Source organism: Pseudorca crassidens, chromosome 3 (assembly GCF_039906515.1).
Source record: "Pseudorca crassidens isolate mPseCra1 chromosome 3, mPseCra1.hap1, whole genome shotgun sequence".
Lineage (NCBI taxonomy): Eukaryota > Metazoa > Chordata > Mammalia > Artiodactyla > Delphinidae > Pseudorca > Pseudorca crassidens.
Genome location: NC_090298.1, coordinates 138,131,768 through 138,148,822, shown reverse-complemented (window position 1 = coordinate 138,148,822; position 17,055 = coordinate 138,131,768). Strand labels below are relative to the sequence as shown.

General features: G+C 43.4%; 1 protein-coding gene across 1 annotated transcript in view; it reads left to right on the top strand.

The window, feature by feature from the left end:
- The window catches only part of GFPT2 (glutamine-fructose-6-phosphate transaminase 2), a 45,568-nt gene that overhangs the window by 10,072 nt on the left and 18,441 nt on the right, over nt 1-17,055 (top strand). The window contains exons 2-9 of the mRNA XM_067732619.1: nt 5,370-5,477; nt 6,355-6,453; nt 6,952-7,077; nt 9,500-9,558; nt 10,226-10,360; nt 12,657-12,718; nt 15,078-15,157; nt 15,595-15,712. Coding sequence (XP_067588720.1) covers nt 5,370-5,477; nt 6,355-6,453; nt 6,952-7,077; nt 9,500-9,558; nt 10,226-10,360; nt 12,657-12,718; nt 15,078-15,157; nt 15,595-15,712 — 787 coding nt within the window. The remainder of the gene's footprint in view (nt 1-5,369; nt 5,478-6,354; nt 6,454-6,951; nt 7,078-9,499; nt 9,559-10,225; nt 10,361-12,656; nt 12,719-15,077; nt 15,158-15,594; nt 15,713-17,055) is intronic.

Below are 17,055 nucleotides of genomic sequence, written 5' to 3'. Positions count from 1 at the left end.
TTTCTGTTTTTGTGCCAGTACCATACTATCTTGATTACTGTAGCTTTGTAGTATAGTCTGAAGTCAGGGAGCCTGATTCCTCCAGCTCCATTTTTCGTTCTCAAGGTTGCTTTGGCTATTCAGGGTCTTTTGTGTTTCCAACTATCAAACTCTTAGAGGAGAACATAGGCAGAACACTCTATGACATAAATCACAGCAAGATCCTTTTTGACCCACTTCCTAGAGAAATGGAAATAAAACAAAAATAAACAAATGGTACCTAATGAAACTTCAAAGCTTTTGCACAGCAAAGAAAACCATAAACAAGACCAAAAGACAACCCTCAGAATGGGAGAAAATATTTGCAAATGAAGCAACTGACAAAGGATTAATCGCCAAAATTTATAAGCAGCTCATGCAGCTCAATAACAAAAAAACAAACAACCCAATCCAAAAATGGGCAGAAGACCTAAATAGACATTTCTCCAAAGAAGATATACAGACTGCCAACAAACACATGAAAGAATGCTCAACATCATTAATCATCAGAGAAATGCAAATCAAAACTACAATGAGATATCATCTCACACCAGTCAGAATGGCCATCATCAAAAAATCTACAAACAATAAATGCTGGAGAGGGTGTGGAGAAAAGGGAACACTCTTGCACTGCTGGTGGGAATGTGAATAGGTACAGCCACTGTGGAGAACAGTATGGAGGTTCCTTAAAAAACTACAAATAGAACTACCATATGACCCAGCAATCCCACTACTGGGCATATACCCTGAGAAAACCATAATTCAAAAAGAGTCATGTACCAAAATGTTCATTATAGCTCTATTTACAATAGCCTGGAGATGGAAACAACCTAAGTGCCCATCATCGGATGAACGGATAAAAAAGATGTGGCACATATATACAATGGAATATTACTCAGCCATAAAAACAAACGAAATTGAGCTATTTGTAATGAGGTGGGTCGACCTAGAGTCTGTCATACAGAGTGAAGTAAGTCAGAAGGAGAAAGACAAATACCGTATGCTAACACATATATATGGAATTTAAGAAAAAAAAGTGTCATGAAGAACCTAGGGGTAAGACAGGAATAAAGACACAGACCTACTAGAGAATGGACTTGAGGATATGGGGAGCGGGAAGGGTAAGCTGTGACAAAGCGAGAGAGTGGCATGGACATATATACACTACCAAACGTAATGTAGATAGCTAGTGGGAAGCAGCTGCATAGCACAGGGAGATCAGCTCGGTGCTTTGTGACCGCCTGGAGGGGTGGGATAGGGAGGGTGGGAGGGAGGGAGACACAAAAGATATGGGAACATATGTATATGTATAACTGATTCACTTTGTTATAAAGCAGAAACTAACACACCATTGTAAAGCAATTATACTCCAATAAAGATGTAAAAAATAAATAAATAAAAAATAAAAAAATAAACATAGAAGTGAAGTTTGGCCCAGAGAACGGGGAATTGCAGGGGAGAATCGGCAAACATACAGCGCTCTTGTAAAAGAATTTCGGATTTGAAAGAGTTGGTGTTTTTCCTTTCAAAACATTTAAAATAATTTATGCATATATTTGTTTGATGACCACCTCTCATTCTGACTATAAGGATCATGTACGTTTTATTTTCCTTGATATTTGTAAGACCTAACAGAGTGAATGCCATGTAGGATAAAGGCTCTAGATATTTTCAAAAGAATGAATAAGAGGATGAATTCTTGCCAAACAAATAAATAAAAAGAAGTTGAAGAACACAGTAGATTGTATATAAAACTGTGTATTATTTTTTTAAGGCATAAAGCCAACAAAGAAGACAAGGCCACTGAACAAAATAGAATAAAAAATATATATATCTTTTATTCCATGCTTATGGGAGAAAAATAGACAATAATTTGACTTTTGGAAATATACATTGTCTCCACCCAGCCCCCCCCACCAAAAGAAAAACAAGAGTTGGTGTATGGGCCTTTGTGTCATCTGCAATGCCTGTTAGCTCCCCTTTGTGAGGGTGCAGGTATAATTCTAGAATAATTCCCAAGGTGCCAGGAGAGTTTTGCAGTTTAAAAGACTACAAAAATGGTTTGTGAGTTGCTCCATCCTTCATATAGCCACCTCCCGTAGCTATGTGCTCTTTACATTGACTGGAATTTGACCATATCCCTCCAGGGAACTTCCTGATTTTTTTGCAGAAAAATTAATGTTATAGAAAGTTTTACCTAAGCATAGATTATGGTGATGGCTACACAACTCTGTGAATATACTCAAAAACCATTGCATTGTACACTTTAAATGGGATAATATTATGGTATGTGACTTGTATCCCAATGAAGCTGTTAAAAAATTTACATTAAAAAGTAGCTGTCTTTTTTTTTATATATATGTAAGGTGACAAAAATACATCCTCTGACCAGAAGTGTTTAGGTTTGAAGCGTAGGGTAAATTGTGAGCTCTTGAAGCACAGATGCTAAGCTGGGGAAGCGCTTCTCACCTGACCTAGAAGACAAAAATAGCTGACTGCCAAAATTATCCTTGGCCATTTTTAAAAGAAAACATCTGTAACTGCTCAGAAACCACAGTGTGCGTGTTTTTAAATATAAACCCTGCCCCTTAATACTTGTGTGCAAATATATCCTGTGTACAGTAGCATACAGTACCTAAGAATGCAAAATATAATTTTTAGCACTGTATAATCTCATCGCCTATTTTTTGACTGTGTCTAGATTAATTTTAGCAAGTTAAATTTCTATGATGTGACCCTACTTACTGCTTAGAAGTATAATATTTGCTTTAATCATTTAATTTAAATCATTTAGATTAATCATTCATTCAAAAATACTATATTGACTTGAATATAACCTAGAGTCATTACAGATATTACAGAGATATGACATGTGGTTTGCTGTATAATCATGATCATCCCTTAGTTATCTGCAGGCAGGTTGCCCTCTCCAAGGTTTATATCTGGCAAATATTTTTCCCAGTTTTATTGAGATATAATTGATGTATAACATTGTATAAATTTAAGATATACAACATAATGATTTGTATATGTATATATGTATTGGTATATGTTACATATGTATGTGTATATGTATATACATATTGCAAAATGATTACCCCAATAAGATTAGTTAACATTCATCACCTCACGTAGTTAAAAGTTTTTCACTGTGATGAGAACTTTTAAGATCTACTCTCTTAGCAACTTTCAAATATACAATAGAATATTAACTATAGCCACCATGCTGTACATTACATCACCAGAATTTATCTTATAACTGGAAGTTTGTACCTTTTGACCACCTTCACCTAATTCGCTCACCTCTCATCCCCCATCTCTGGCAACCACCAATCTGATTTCTTTATCTATGAGTTAGTTTTTTGGTTAGATTCTATATAAAAGTGAGATCATACAGTATTTGTCTTTCTCTGTCTGACTTATTTCACTTAGCGTATTGCCCTCAAGATTCGTCCATGTTGTCACAAACATCAGGATTTCCTCCTTTTTTATGGCTGGATGATATTCCATTAATATTACATATATAGGGCTTCCCTGGTGGCTCAGTGGTTAAGAATCTGCCTGCCAATGCAGGGCACATGGGTTTGAGCCCTGGTCCAGGAAGATCCCACATGCCGTGGAGCAACTAAGCCCATGTGCCACAACTACTGAGCCTGCGCTCCAGAGCCCACGTGCTACAACTACTGAAGCCCGTGCGCCTAGAGCCCGTGCTCCACAACAAGAGAAGCCACTGCAATGAGAAGCCCGCAACCAAGAGTAGCCCGCACTCGCTACAACTAGAGAAAGCCCACACACATCAACAAAGACCCAACGCAGCCAAAAATAAATAAATAAAATTAATTAATTAATAAAAATAATACTACATATATATTCCATGGCTACTTTATCCATTCATCCATCAGTGGACACTTAAGTTGTTTCCATGTCTTGGCTGTTGTAAATAATGCTGCAATGAACATGGGAGTGCAGGTACAGGTATCTGGAAATTTTAAAATTTTGCTGACCTTTCTGTCATACCAGAAAAATGTTGAGAAAATTTAAAAATAATAAAATTTAAAAATTAAAATTGAGAAAATAAACCTTCTTTTAACCCTATTCATCCCCGAGGCAGTGCTGCCCAGAGGTTAGTATCATTTAAGTCCTAAAATCAGGTCTCTTTGGTTCCACTCCTGACTCTGGCCCAGTTCCAGAAGGTAAGGGGAGGGTAATGGCAGGTCCAACCTCTAAGACTGCTTCAAGCTTTGATTGATACCTGTGTAGCAGTGCTTAGCCCAGTGCCTGGCATATAGTGAGTTCTCAATAAGATGAGTTCCTTTTCACGATCCATATTGTTGCTTCCCTGCTTAATACAGATTCATGGTCATTCTATCCACATACATTTATTGAACAAGGACCATGTGCCAAGACGCCTGTGACCTTGTCAGGGGATGTAGATGTCTCAGGATGTAAGAGCAGGTGAACACTTCTGGCCAGGGCCTGGACAAGCCTGCCCTGGGAGGTGGGGTTGGAGCTGAACTTTGAGAAGGGAGGTTTTCCTGTGTAGGGCAAAAGGACAGAGGGGTAATGGGATGGGACACTCACAGAGCAGGATAGAGACAGACCAAGGGTCTGTAGTCTCAAGCAGGGAAGTGGAGGAGTTTGGAAAGAACCAACATGATGACTGTTTCTTCCTATTTGGGAAAATATTATTTTAATATATGAATGCAGAAAATAAAGCCAAACAAAATCTTCTAGGCTGGTGGGCCTCCCTTGAAGATAAGGATTCTCTATGAGGCCAAGAGATGATTTTATGCTTGCTGTCGTAAAGGTAGTGCTTATTGATGGTAATACTCCAAGCAGTAGGGCCAAGTGGAAAGTGGAGCAAAGGCCCCAGCCCCTGTTCCTACCTGTCATAGGAGGCTGGGGTGACCTCCTTTTGACTCTTCTCAGGTGTGTTCTGTGCAAACCAAGGAGTACACATAGTGGGGACTTCCAGATGGCCCTAGGTGGTTGCTTTGTTTTGCTGATCTTTTCTGTTATAAATGTTGCCACAATGAAAGGCGTCTTCTTCGAGTATGTCCATAGGAGAAATTCTCCACAGTGGAATGGCAAGGCCATGGTGTGTGAGTGTGTTCTTCACATGCTTTGTGAGTCCTTTTGTCACTGCAGGAGGGCTGCATACAATGTCCTTCTAGAAGCAGGAAGGGAGTTCTGCTCTTCCATTATGTCTGGGGAAGGCCACACCTTCCTCTGCAGGCAGCCTGGAAGCCCTTCAGCGATGCGCCTCCACTGGTATCTGTTTCCCCAGAAGTGTTTTCTTCTAAACACGAACCAATTGTTTTATAAACATATGGTTTTCCCTCTTTTAACAGGAATCTTCGCCTACATGAACTACAGAGTCCCCCGGACAAGGAAGGAGATTTTTGAAACCCTCATCAAGGGACTGCAGCGGCTTGAGTATAGAGGCTATGACTCAGCAGGTAGGCTTTGCAGGCTGCTGCCATATAAACATAATACTTGTTCATTAAACAAATTTGAAAATTTCTATAGAAAAGTAGAAAGAAAAAACAAAGGTAAAAAAATATCCATCACAAGCACCCCCATCAATATCTGTGTCCCTCCTGTGGTTGTCTGGGGTCTGGGGATGGTAGAGGTGTCATGCAGATATTTATTGTTTTATCTAATTATAATTATGCAATTCTGTAATTTTGTGTTCTTCTTCTTGCACTTACATTGTTTTTTTCCATTATCCTAAACACTTCCTAACATAATCTTTCTAAGTGGCTACACAGTCCTCCACTGGATGCCTATCTCAGAGTTTACTCCTTCATCCACATAACAGGTGGATATTTAGTCTGTTTCCCATTTTTAATTAAGCAGCCTTAGGAGAAAAAGGAGAGCCAGATAATTATATATTCCTATAAATTCTTAATAGAAAGCAAGTCAGATGAAAGATTGCAGGAACACTAGTGCAATGGAAACACCAGCTAAAGTAGCAGAATGCAAAGTGCACAAATGTCCTTAAATGAGCCCACTGCCTTTGGTGGCAGACGTGGTGGCACCTCTCCTGCAGGCAAACTCCGAGAATTACCCTGGTTAGAAGCCGGGGTGAGGCAGCCACAGCCTGGGTTCTAGGCACATCTTCCCTGATTGCTGGTTAGCACTGTCACAGTCACAGCCTCCTCTTTCCAAGTCAATATCCTAACACTGTCTAGTTCTCTTCTGGGTAGCAAGCCTGGGGAATAAGAACTAATAAATCCACAGTTCTGTATAGCCCTCACCCAGGGTCATTCCCTGTAATGAAGCATGGGAGACAAAACTTAAATTCCAGTACAAAAAATCATGTTTATGTTACAGGTGTGGCAATCGATGGAAATAATAACGAAGTCAAAGAAAGACATATCCAGCTAGTCAAGAAAAGAGGAAATGTCAAGGCTCTTGATGAAGAACTTTACAGTATGTGAAAGACATTCCAAGTCAGAGTAATAATCGCAGCCTGGATCACTTTAAAATCTTTAATTCCAACAGCATTGGAGACTAAAAATATTAACCTACCCAAGCATGGAAAAATAGGAGGGTTAAGTCCATGTTGCAAAACTGTTTCCCAGAATGTGGGATGGTTTATTTCAGGTGATGGTGCGCTGAGAATTTTTTTTTCAATATTTAGTACTTACGTATTTTAATGTTTCTGGCAAATGATACTGCTTTTCCATTTATGGTAGGGACCTGTAATTTTCTTTTTAAAGTAAGTTTATTTCAGTTAAGTGAGTTAGATTACTGATAAGTACTAACTAAAGCAAGGGTCTGGCAGAATTCTCCAGAATGGGGCCTTTGTGGTTGATGGTGGGATGTACTTTTGGTGTAGCTGATGTGTCTTCATGTAATGAAGTCACCTCATGTAACAGTACCATGTCAATGCTTAAAGTTCGGCAAACTTATTTTTCCTTCATCTAGAACAGGACAGCATGGACTTAAAAGTGGAGTTTGAGACCCACTTTGGCATTGCCCACACACGCTGGGCCACCCACGGGGTTCCCAATGCTGTCAACAGCCACCCACAGCGCTCAGACAAAGGCAACGGTATGTAGTATAGCCTTGCTCCCCTGTCCTAGTGGTTGTGCCTGGCCCTGACCTGTGCCAGGGTTGATCCACACCCACCACCAACTGGCTTCTCAGCATCCCTGTCTTCCCCGAGTATCCAAACTGTTGGCACTGGGCCCTAGAAAGGAGGCAAATTCAACCTGGACCCTGGTAGTGCTGACCCTGCAGGCATCCACAGGAAAACAGTGGCACTTCCCATGAATGCCTTTGGCTCTGGGGACCCAGCCTGAGTGGGACTTGGTGGTGTAAAGGGTTGAAGGCCTGGGCACTGCTCCTCAGTTAGGGACCAGAGTGTTCCAGAGGGCTGGGCACTTGAGGAAAGATTGGGGTTCCTTCCTCGTCCAGCTATACCCATCCCTGCCCCTGAAGAGAGTGGTCCTGAGCCAGGGCAGGTGGCAGTGCCGATCTTGTTTAACATCTGAGGTGCCTGCTCCAATCCTGGTCCCTGTAACGAGGGCCACCCAGTTCTCCCAATTCCCCCCTCACCATGTCAGCCCCAGCTCATGGGTCCACATCACTTGCCTGAGCCCCCAGGACAATTCTTTATGTGGTGGTTCTCTTACATGATGTCCCAGTCTCCTCTCATGGGGGAAGGACTGGTAGGTCTGGAGCTCCCACTGGTAGCTCTCAGGGACTCTGTGGTCAGCACCCAGGGGTGTCAGGCCTCTGGCAGTAGGACACATGGGCATATGAGATGGAGACTGGGCCTTCTAGTGGGTCTCCACTCTGGGTTGGGCCTGGTCAGGTCAGAAGCACCCATGACCCACACCTGGGCATGATGCGAGAGGGTGTCCGGTGGAGAGAGTGATTTCTGGAGTCAGCTGGGATCCTCCACCCCAAGCCGACTCCAGAATGTGGCATAATGCAGGTTCTTGCCAAGCCTCATATTAGAGTAAGAGTAGCTGTAGGGTATTTACTATTAGCTAAACACTTGGCACGCCTCACTGCCATTAATTGTCTTGGAAGTCAGGCCACAGGAGAGAGCAGCACCTCCCTGGTCAGTGTCCTTTGCCCCTGTGGACACTGCAGTGCCTGGAGGCAGCTCACCCTGCCCGATTTGGAAAGGAAAGCCTCCCGGAGAGAACAGGAGGGCCCCATGCACCTCTCTCATCAGAGCAGCCAGAGATAGCACAGGGACCAGGCTATACATACACCTACATGGTCAGAGACTTGGGTAGTGAGGTTTCTTTGCTGGGGACCATTCCTTGCATCTGGTCCATGCCCTGAGCCATGAGACGCCCCACTACAGGATCAGGCACCCTGCACTCAGGAGGGGGACAATAGACCCCACGGTGCTGAGGACCTACGATATACATCCAGCCAAACCCCAAGCCAGATGCAGAGGCTGGTCCCTGGAGCAAGAGTGTTGGCTGAGGTAACACACTGTACCGAGACCATGTGCCCTGAAATGTCGCCACCTCAACCTCAGCCTCCTGCCCACTGAGATGATAGGGTGAACCCCCGCTTCACTGCAGACAATGATTCTGTGTCCCCAAAGCAGCTAGGCTCCAAGGAGATTGCCCCCACACCCAAATTTGGAAATGCCTGCTGTGACTCAGGATGAGTAATTGAAAATAAAACAACATGGGAAATAAGAAAAGATTTGTAAAATTTCTCCAACGACTTATCAGTGATATCTGAAGAGCATACTTTTTTTTTTTGCGGCGGGCCTCTCACCGTTGTAGCCCCTCCCGCTGCGGAGCACAGGCTCCGGACCCGCAGGCCCAGCAGCCATGGCCCACAGTCCCAGCTGCTCCGCGGCATGTGGGATCTTCCCGGACTGGGGCACGAACCCGCATCCCCTGCATCGGCAGGCGGACTCTCAACCACTGTGCCACCAGGGAAGCCCAGAGCATACTTTTAAGGAAGACTTATACCCAGCAACTACACTGCATATGAAAATTACACAAAGAAGTTTTCACAAAGAAAACACAGATTCTAGGAAACAAATTAATGATGAGAAGTTAAGACAATAGGCTGAGATGAAAGAAAATGTGACAGGGTTAAGAAAATAATGTGAAGAAATAAAGTCACGATAGATATGAAAACAATGGAGAACGGGATGGTTGTGAAGACAGTTAATAGACAATGAAGGGTTAATCATCCCTTTTGACATAAATACCAAAGCCTATTTCATGCTACTGTAGGCCACAAGTCAGAGCTCAGTGCGTGGCCAGGTTGGTGGATGCTTTTTATCAAAAGAGAAATGTGTTATTTCCTTGGGTTTAAATTGCAGTCATGGCAGATGTCAGCTCTAATCCCTGTAAATGCAGTTTGCTTAACACAAGTGTCTGTATGAGCAGAGTTTGTAGGTTTCAAGCTGTCAAATTGTCTTTCTTCACATCTGACTTGAACTTCATTTCTTCATAGCATTTCTCTCTTGACTAAACTTTTCTTCCAGAATTCGTGGTCATCCATAATGGGATCATTACAAATTACAAAGACCTGAGGAAATTTCTGGTAAGATACTTCCCCTGGGTAACATCTAAGTCAAGTGGTATTGGTCTTTCCCAGAAACTTTCCAACCAGCTCATTTCCCTCCAGAAAAAAAGGCAGAAGCTGATTGAGGTCCACTCTTGGCCACGTCACCACATTAGACCCAAAACTCATCCCCAGCTCAGGCTCCTCCCCAGATCTTGCTGGAGGAGAGAGCAGGGCATTCTCATTTACCTCAAAGACCGTTGCAGAGTCAGAGCAGAATCAAAAGAACATGAACTTCTTTTTATTAAAGTATCTGCACTGAATAACATACCAACTCATACACCAAATGGAATGTGGGGTGGGAATGCAGGCGGCGAGAGTTTCAGGTATGAAGAGGTTGTGGTATTGGTTGGGAGGTGGGTGGATTTGACTCAATGTATTTGATCATTCTGATTGCTGTTATTTTGCAATGTCCAGATTAATGGCAAGGACAAGCTTCTGAGGCGGGATGATCTCAGGGAAGACTACAATGACTCAGCTGTGTTAGGCTGTGGGATTCAGGCAAACATTTCTCATCCCTTCCCCGTTTTCCTTGTTCTTGCCTTAAGTCACTCCAAGGACAAATCATAAGGGAGGAGAGGGAGCTGGCCAGGCCAGCATTGCACAACAACCATTATCTGACACTCTGTCCAACCAAATATTCCAGGAAAGCAAAGGCTATGAGTTTGAGTCAGAAACAGATACAGAGACCATCGCCAAGCTGATTAAATATGTGTTCGACAACAGAGAAACTGAGGACATTACATTTTCAACACTGGTTGAGAGAGTCATTCAGCAGTTGGTGAGTTACAAGTCTCACTTATCTAAATCACCCCTTCATTCCTTCAGTTTTTATAAACATTTATTAGGCAAACTTGCACCAAGTACCTGAGGATTAAAGATGGCTCATCTACAGTGCCTGGCCTTAAAATGTTACATCCTTGTAGAATTGGGAGAAGTTCTGAGGTTTTGGTAGTAAACATCAAATAGAAACTGCTTTGCTTTGTTTTAACATCTCTGAAATGGTGATAGGCCTTCTGATCTGTGGCTTCTACCAATGGTGTGTTGCACAAGGGACCTTGATTGTGGCAGTTCATGTTGTCATCTTATCAGTTGACTTGTGTGCATTGTTGACTTGTGTGCATACATACCCAAGATGAATTTAACTGATGTTGGAGACTTAGAATTGTAGTCTTTCCTCCTGTTTCAGTAAAGCAGTTATTCGTCATGTGGGAGAAATGCCCACAAGTCCTTACTGAGTGGAGTTAGAAGGAAGGAAGAGGCAATAAAGACAGCAGGTGTGGACGTTTGAGAAGTTTGCTTGTAGAAGAAGAAGGGTGCAAAGAAATGGCCCAGTGAAGGGAGAGGGTTGCAGTTCTGAGGCAGGATTGTATTTTTGTGGTAGGAGATATCAGATCATGTCTGTGTGCTGAAATGAATGATCCAGGTGAGAGAAAGAGATTGGTGATGTCCCGGAGGGCTGGACCCATGGAACAAGGTCCCTGCAAAGAGGCATATTGTGGAGGGATTGTCCAAGAGAGACACCTCGTTGGAGGAGGAGGTAGAGCAGACCCAGGCCCGCCATGGGACGGTGGAGGGAGGAGGAGAGGGCTCCAGACTTACTAGAATCCATCCTTCTGAGCATCAAAGCTGTCCAATAGCTCCCCTGAGATGGAGACAGCTTGGAGACTGTTCAGGGCCGAGAATCTAGAACATCTGGGGTCAGAGGCTGCTTTGGGTACAACACTGTGGTTTAAAATATATGACCCTTTGGTGTTTTCAGTCTTTTTTTAAAAGTAAGTCAAACCCTTTGCCCTATGACTCCCATTTTGGGGGACCTTAATTTAGAGGACATATTTATAAATAAAAGCCTGTCCCATAACTAATATACAGTAAACCAATATAGTTTTGCAGCATAGTACTTTCTCTTTTCCATTTGTAATTTTAAATTTTGGGAATGTCTCTCAGTGATGGCACTTTTAAACTTCAGTGATTTATCTGAAGCAACACAGGGCTCTTTTTGGCAGAGAACGGGAAGAGTTTTTCTATTTAGTCCTACTTCATTGCTGACAAAACCAGCAGGGTGAATGTCAGGCTCCTCAGGTTCTGTCTAAAGCCCCTTCATTTTGGGCAGTTTGAAAGGCCCTTAGGGACCTGGAGATGCTGGCCCTGGGGTCTCTCTGGTTGTGTTACTGAGTTGGCAAACTGGCCATAGCATGAGGCCATGAGGTCTGCCAAGTTTTCCAAACCTTGTAAATCCAGATTTATAGCTGGCTGTACATAAAGTCAAGTAGGGTCATGATTAGTACAGGATGGTCAGAATGTTGGAGAGAATTTTGCATTGAACTTTTAAATAGGAAGAGCGTTTGGAGTCTTGAGTTAGGAGAACTATATTGTAACTCTGGTTTGCACAAACCAACAAGCTGAGGCACAGAGCACAAATGGCAGTCGTTGCCATAGAAATAATTGTAACAACTCATACTTCTGATGTGTCTCTATATGTCAGGCACTGTTCTAAGCATTTAAAATGCATTAGCTCACAGAAGCCATACAAGGTAGGACTATTCTCATTTCCATTCACCATGAGACACAAAGAAGGCTGCAGTGATTGCCCAGTTAAGGGGTGGAGCCATGATTTGAACCCAGACACTAACGTGTGTTGAGCTAAACTTAGGTCGTGGATTAGCCCCTTTAATCCTCACAATTGCTCCCTGAGTAGGCACCATCCCTGAGGCCCAGGGCAGGACCCCTGACTATGGTTCTCATTTCCTGAGGTTCTAACTGCAGCAGTCCACCCAGGTCATCACAGAGCTGGGAACTGTTCCTTGTGGGCCTGGACAGGGAGGTTTATATTGCTTACAATGAAATCCACAAGTTCTGGTCTTTGATACTTGACTGTGGTACCGCCTGTTTCACTTTCCCCTCCTGACATCACCCTGCGCAAGCTGTCCTACATTCAGCACCCTGAGTGAGTGACCCCAGGACTGCCCGCAGTGAAGAGGCTCCCAGGGAGAGCTGTCTGGGGTAGTGGGCTGAGCTGCAGCAACCTAGCTTAGCCAGAGTAAGTTGTTCCTCACTCTCCTTTCCCGTCTTTTCAGGAAGGCGCATTTGCATTGGTTTTCAAGAGCATCCACTACCCCGGAGAAGCCGTGGCCACAAGGTGAGGCAGAACTCATTGACATTTCCAGTAACAAATAAAATAAAATCACTTAGCTTGAGGCACAAGGGCCTCTGGCAAAACAGAAGGTGCTCACTCTATCTAAGGGACAACTGTGGCTTAGCCACAGAGAATGTACCCCACCAGCTCTGTGGCTGGAGCTTCTGATTTTTTTAAAGAGAAACTAGAAAGTTGGATTTTTATTTGAAATCTCTAGACTTTTTTTTAGAAATTGACAACAAATTCAAACTAAAAATAAAGTTGTATAGCAAGGGCAGGTCCAGGTTTCAGGTCAACTTCAGAGATTCCCTTTAGAAAAAGCATGCAAAATTATGAACATGAAATTAGGAACAAAAATGAATGTTGATTTGAATCCAGTAAAGAAGAGGCCTTGAAGGCCAAGAGCTCAAGCTTCATCACCTTCATGCCAGGTGTGATCCAGGAATCAGCTGAGAGGGCCTGGGTCAGCCCACATGTCCTTCTGTTAGAGCCCTGTGGCCCCCAGCAATGTGTGGATTCACACAAGTGGGCATGTGAGTGCCATCCTATAATATTATATTCAGATGGGTGGATTATCCACCCATCTGTCCATCTGTCCATCCACTCATTTGTCTATCTACCCATTTATCTGTCCATCTATCTATCCATCTGTCTATCCATCCATCAATCAATCTGACCATCTATCTACCCATCTATCTATCCATCCATCCAACTAATATTTGTTGAGTATTTACTGTGTGCTGAGCCCTGGGGACCTAGTGACACCCAACCTGGTCCTACCCTTAAGGTAGCAGTCCCCAACATTTTTGGCACCAGGGACCAGTTTCATGGAAGACAGTTTTTCCACGGACCAGTGGCGGGGGGATGGTTTCGGGATGATTCAAGCACATTACATTTATTGTGCATTTTATTTCTATTATTATTACATTGTAATATATAATGAAATAATTATACAACTCACCATAATGCAGAATCAGTGGGAGCCCTGAGCTTGTTTTCGCTTGCCAGTCACCAATAGGGTTTTTTTGTTTTGTTTTGTTTTTTTAAATTTATTTGTTTATTTATGGCTGTGTTGGGTCTTCGTTTCTGTGTGACCAATAGGATTTTGATATGAGTCTCTAGCAGTTGGTTTATTACAGTCTCTGTGCAGTCAAACCTCTCTGCTAATGATGATCTGTATTTGCAGCCACTCCCCAGTGCTAGCATCACTGCCTCAGCTCCACCTCAGATCATCAGGCATTAGATTCTCATAAGGAGCGGGCAACCTAGATCCCTCGCATGTGCAGTTCATAGTAGGGTTTGTGCTCCTATGAGAATCTAATGCCACTGCTGATCTGACAGGAGGCAGAGCTCAGGCAGTAATGCAAGCAATGGGGAGCGGCTGTAAATATAGATGAAGCTTCGCTCACTTGCCCACCCACCACTCACCTCCTGCTCTGTGGCCTGGTTCCTAATAGGCCACGGATCGATACTGTGGCCCAGGGGTTGGGGACCCCTGACTTAAGGACTGGACAGTTGTGCAGGAGGACAGAGCAGGGCAGAAGATGGTGATGCTCTGTGATGGGGGTTGGGAGGCAGTGCACGGGGGGCCTAAGGGGAAGCAGGTGTCAGCCTGGGGAAGGCAGGCAGAGAAACCAGCGTGAGCAAAGACAAGGAGCCCAGAGTGATTGTGGCGCTTTAGGGATCTGCAGTTAGGCCAGGATGGTGATGGGGAGGGGCACTGGTGGGACTTGAGGCTCTTCTAGTCTCAGTGTGTGCTTACTGACACCTTTTGTGTACCAGGCATGGGTGACAAGAGCAAACAAGATTGTAGGGACACTGCCCTATGAAACTCGAGAGCTGGTGGGGAGTGGGGAGGTGGGCAGAGGCCCAGCTCTGCAGGATCTAGGTTGCCCTGTGGTTGCAGGCTTTATTGTGAAGACACTGGGGAGCCATTGAGAATGCACCTGTGGACCAGACTGTCATAGTATCTAGGCAGGAAATTATGTGAATATATTATGATTTTATTTTTTTCTGGGACAGGAACTAATTTACCATTTGGAATTTAAGTCTTTCAAATCAGAGAATTATAAAATGCCAGTTGGTCCCTATCAAATTTTGAAACTCCTTTTAAAATCTATTACCATGTTATTACTAGTTTGCAGAAGAAGATAGTGTGAAGAAGCAGTAAAGCTTTACTTTTCTAAAATGTCTATAATTAGTGGCTCTATAAATTCTGGGACAAACTTTGGCATGTCTTGGGAGCACTTTGCACTGGGGAGAGGGCTAGATGCGGGGACCCTCTCTTCAGTGCTCAGAGGACATCCAGCCAGGCCCAGGGTGTCAAGGCAATGGGTAACTCGATTCCCTCTTGTCCCTACAGGAGAGGCAGCCCCCTGCTCATTGGAGTGAGGAGCAAATATAAACTCTCCACAGAACAGATCCCCATCTTATACAGGACACGTAAGTTTCTTGAGAAGGACTTGAACAGCGCAGCACTGTTCTGGTGCCAGCAGCTCCCCTCAGAGGCAGGATGCCTTCCTTCACTCTGCTAGGGCCAGGTCCAAAAGGTTTTCCTGCAACTGGGACTTGGCTCCATTTTTTCAAAAGCTTTTTCTTGTGGATATTTTCAAGCACATACCCAAGTTGAGGGAGCTGCTGCTGTGGTTCTGTTATATAAAGGCACCTGTGCCCTGATTGGAGTGTTGATTTGGTTTGTTTTGTTCATAGCCGATTCAGTGCTCTTACTATTTGGGGATCTTTTACACAATTTGGCTGATGCAGCCAAAGCTAAAAATTGCCCATTTCTCCCACACATATTCAAAGGGGAAATTGGCTTCTTCGTGTTGTTCCAAGAAAATAGTCTAATGGGATTTGTGATCCTTTCCTTCATTTGCTAGGCAATATTGAGAATGTGAAGAATATCTGTAAAACAAGGATGAAGAGGCTGGACAGCTCGACCTGCCTTCATGCTGTAGGCGATAAAGCAGTGGAATTCTTCTTTGCTTCTGATGCAAGGTAGCTACACCTTGTTTCTTGTCTTTCCTAGGATGATGTAATCAATAATGACTGGCTAAACACCCCCATTTCTTACTTACTCCCCCGTTTGAGCTGTTTTCTCAAGGGTCAGCAAGGCGAAGCGGTGATGGTAGATTTCAGCTCTCGGTGGCCCTCCTGAGGGAATCCTTGCCCACTGAGCACTTTTTACATGGCTGTCATCAGCAGCCCTGGTGGCCAAAGGCAAGGTCTACTGATCTACACAATGTTTTGGGCCTGTACAGAATAAAGGAATTCGTTGCCAACATTTTAAAACTGGGAAATTTCCCATAAAAATCTGAATTTCTAGCTTTTCTAAAAAACCAGCAGATCTGAGCACACCAGACTGCTCCCCCAACCCTCTTTGGGGCCATTCAAAGTCTGCTCCCTTTAGATGGGGCAAGTGTCTCCAGACCTTTGGTCCTTCCTGAACCTTGCCTGCCTTTGCCAGAGTCTGACCGTTCATAAAAGACTGAGCCAAGATTGAGGGTTTTGGTCCAAAGTCCATGTTCTCATCAATACACCAAACAGTAATTCTGAAATTTGAGAAAGTAGGCTTCATGCCCATTTTAGTACAAAAGATGTATACACACACATACACTTAGAAAAGACCAAAACACTTTCCTGCTAGTTGAAATAGAAAACCACCATAAACACCACCATTACTACCTCCTTTATCCAAACCTTTATTATGCCTCTTTCCCACCAGCCTCTGGTAAGGCCTTGCTGTGAAGCAGGGAGGACACCAGGTGAGGTCTCCTGGGACACGTGAAGTAACAGGAACCTACAGCCCAGGCTGCAAGGCCTGTTTCAGCCCACAGCCAGCATTGTACTTAATGCTGATACGAAAGGTCAGCATTTCGCAAACTGTGTTCCTTAGGGCACCATTTCAATGAGAAGCTAATATTATTTCAATGATTCTAGGACATGCAATTATTCTATAGATTTTAGCATCTGTAAGTGGCATCTGGGAATTATAATTTGCTACAGTTTTTATATACTTCTTAGAAGTATATAAAATAATCATGATCTTAAGATCAATGTTACCACTCTATGACATAAATCACAGCAAGATCCTTTTTGACCCACTTCCTAGAGAAATGGAAATAAAAACAAAAATAAACAAATGGGACCTAATGAAACTTAAAAGCTTTTTCACAGCAAAGGAAACCATAAACAAGACAAAAAGACAACCCTCAGAATGGGAGAAAATATTTGCAAATGAAGCAACTGACAAAGGATTAATCGCCAAAATTTACAAGCAGCTCATGCAGCTCAATAACAAAAAAACAAACAACCCAATCCAAAAATGGGCAGAAGACCTA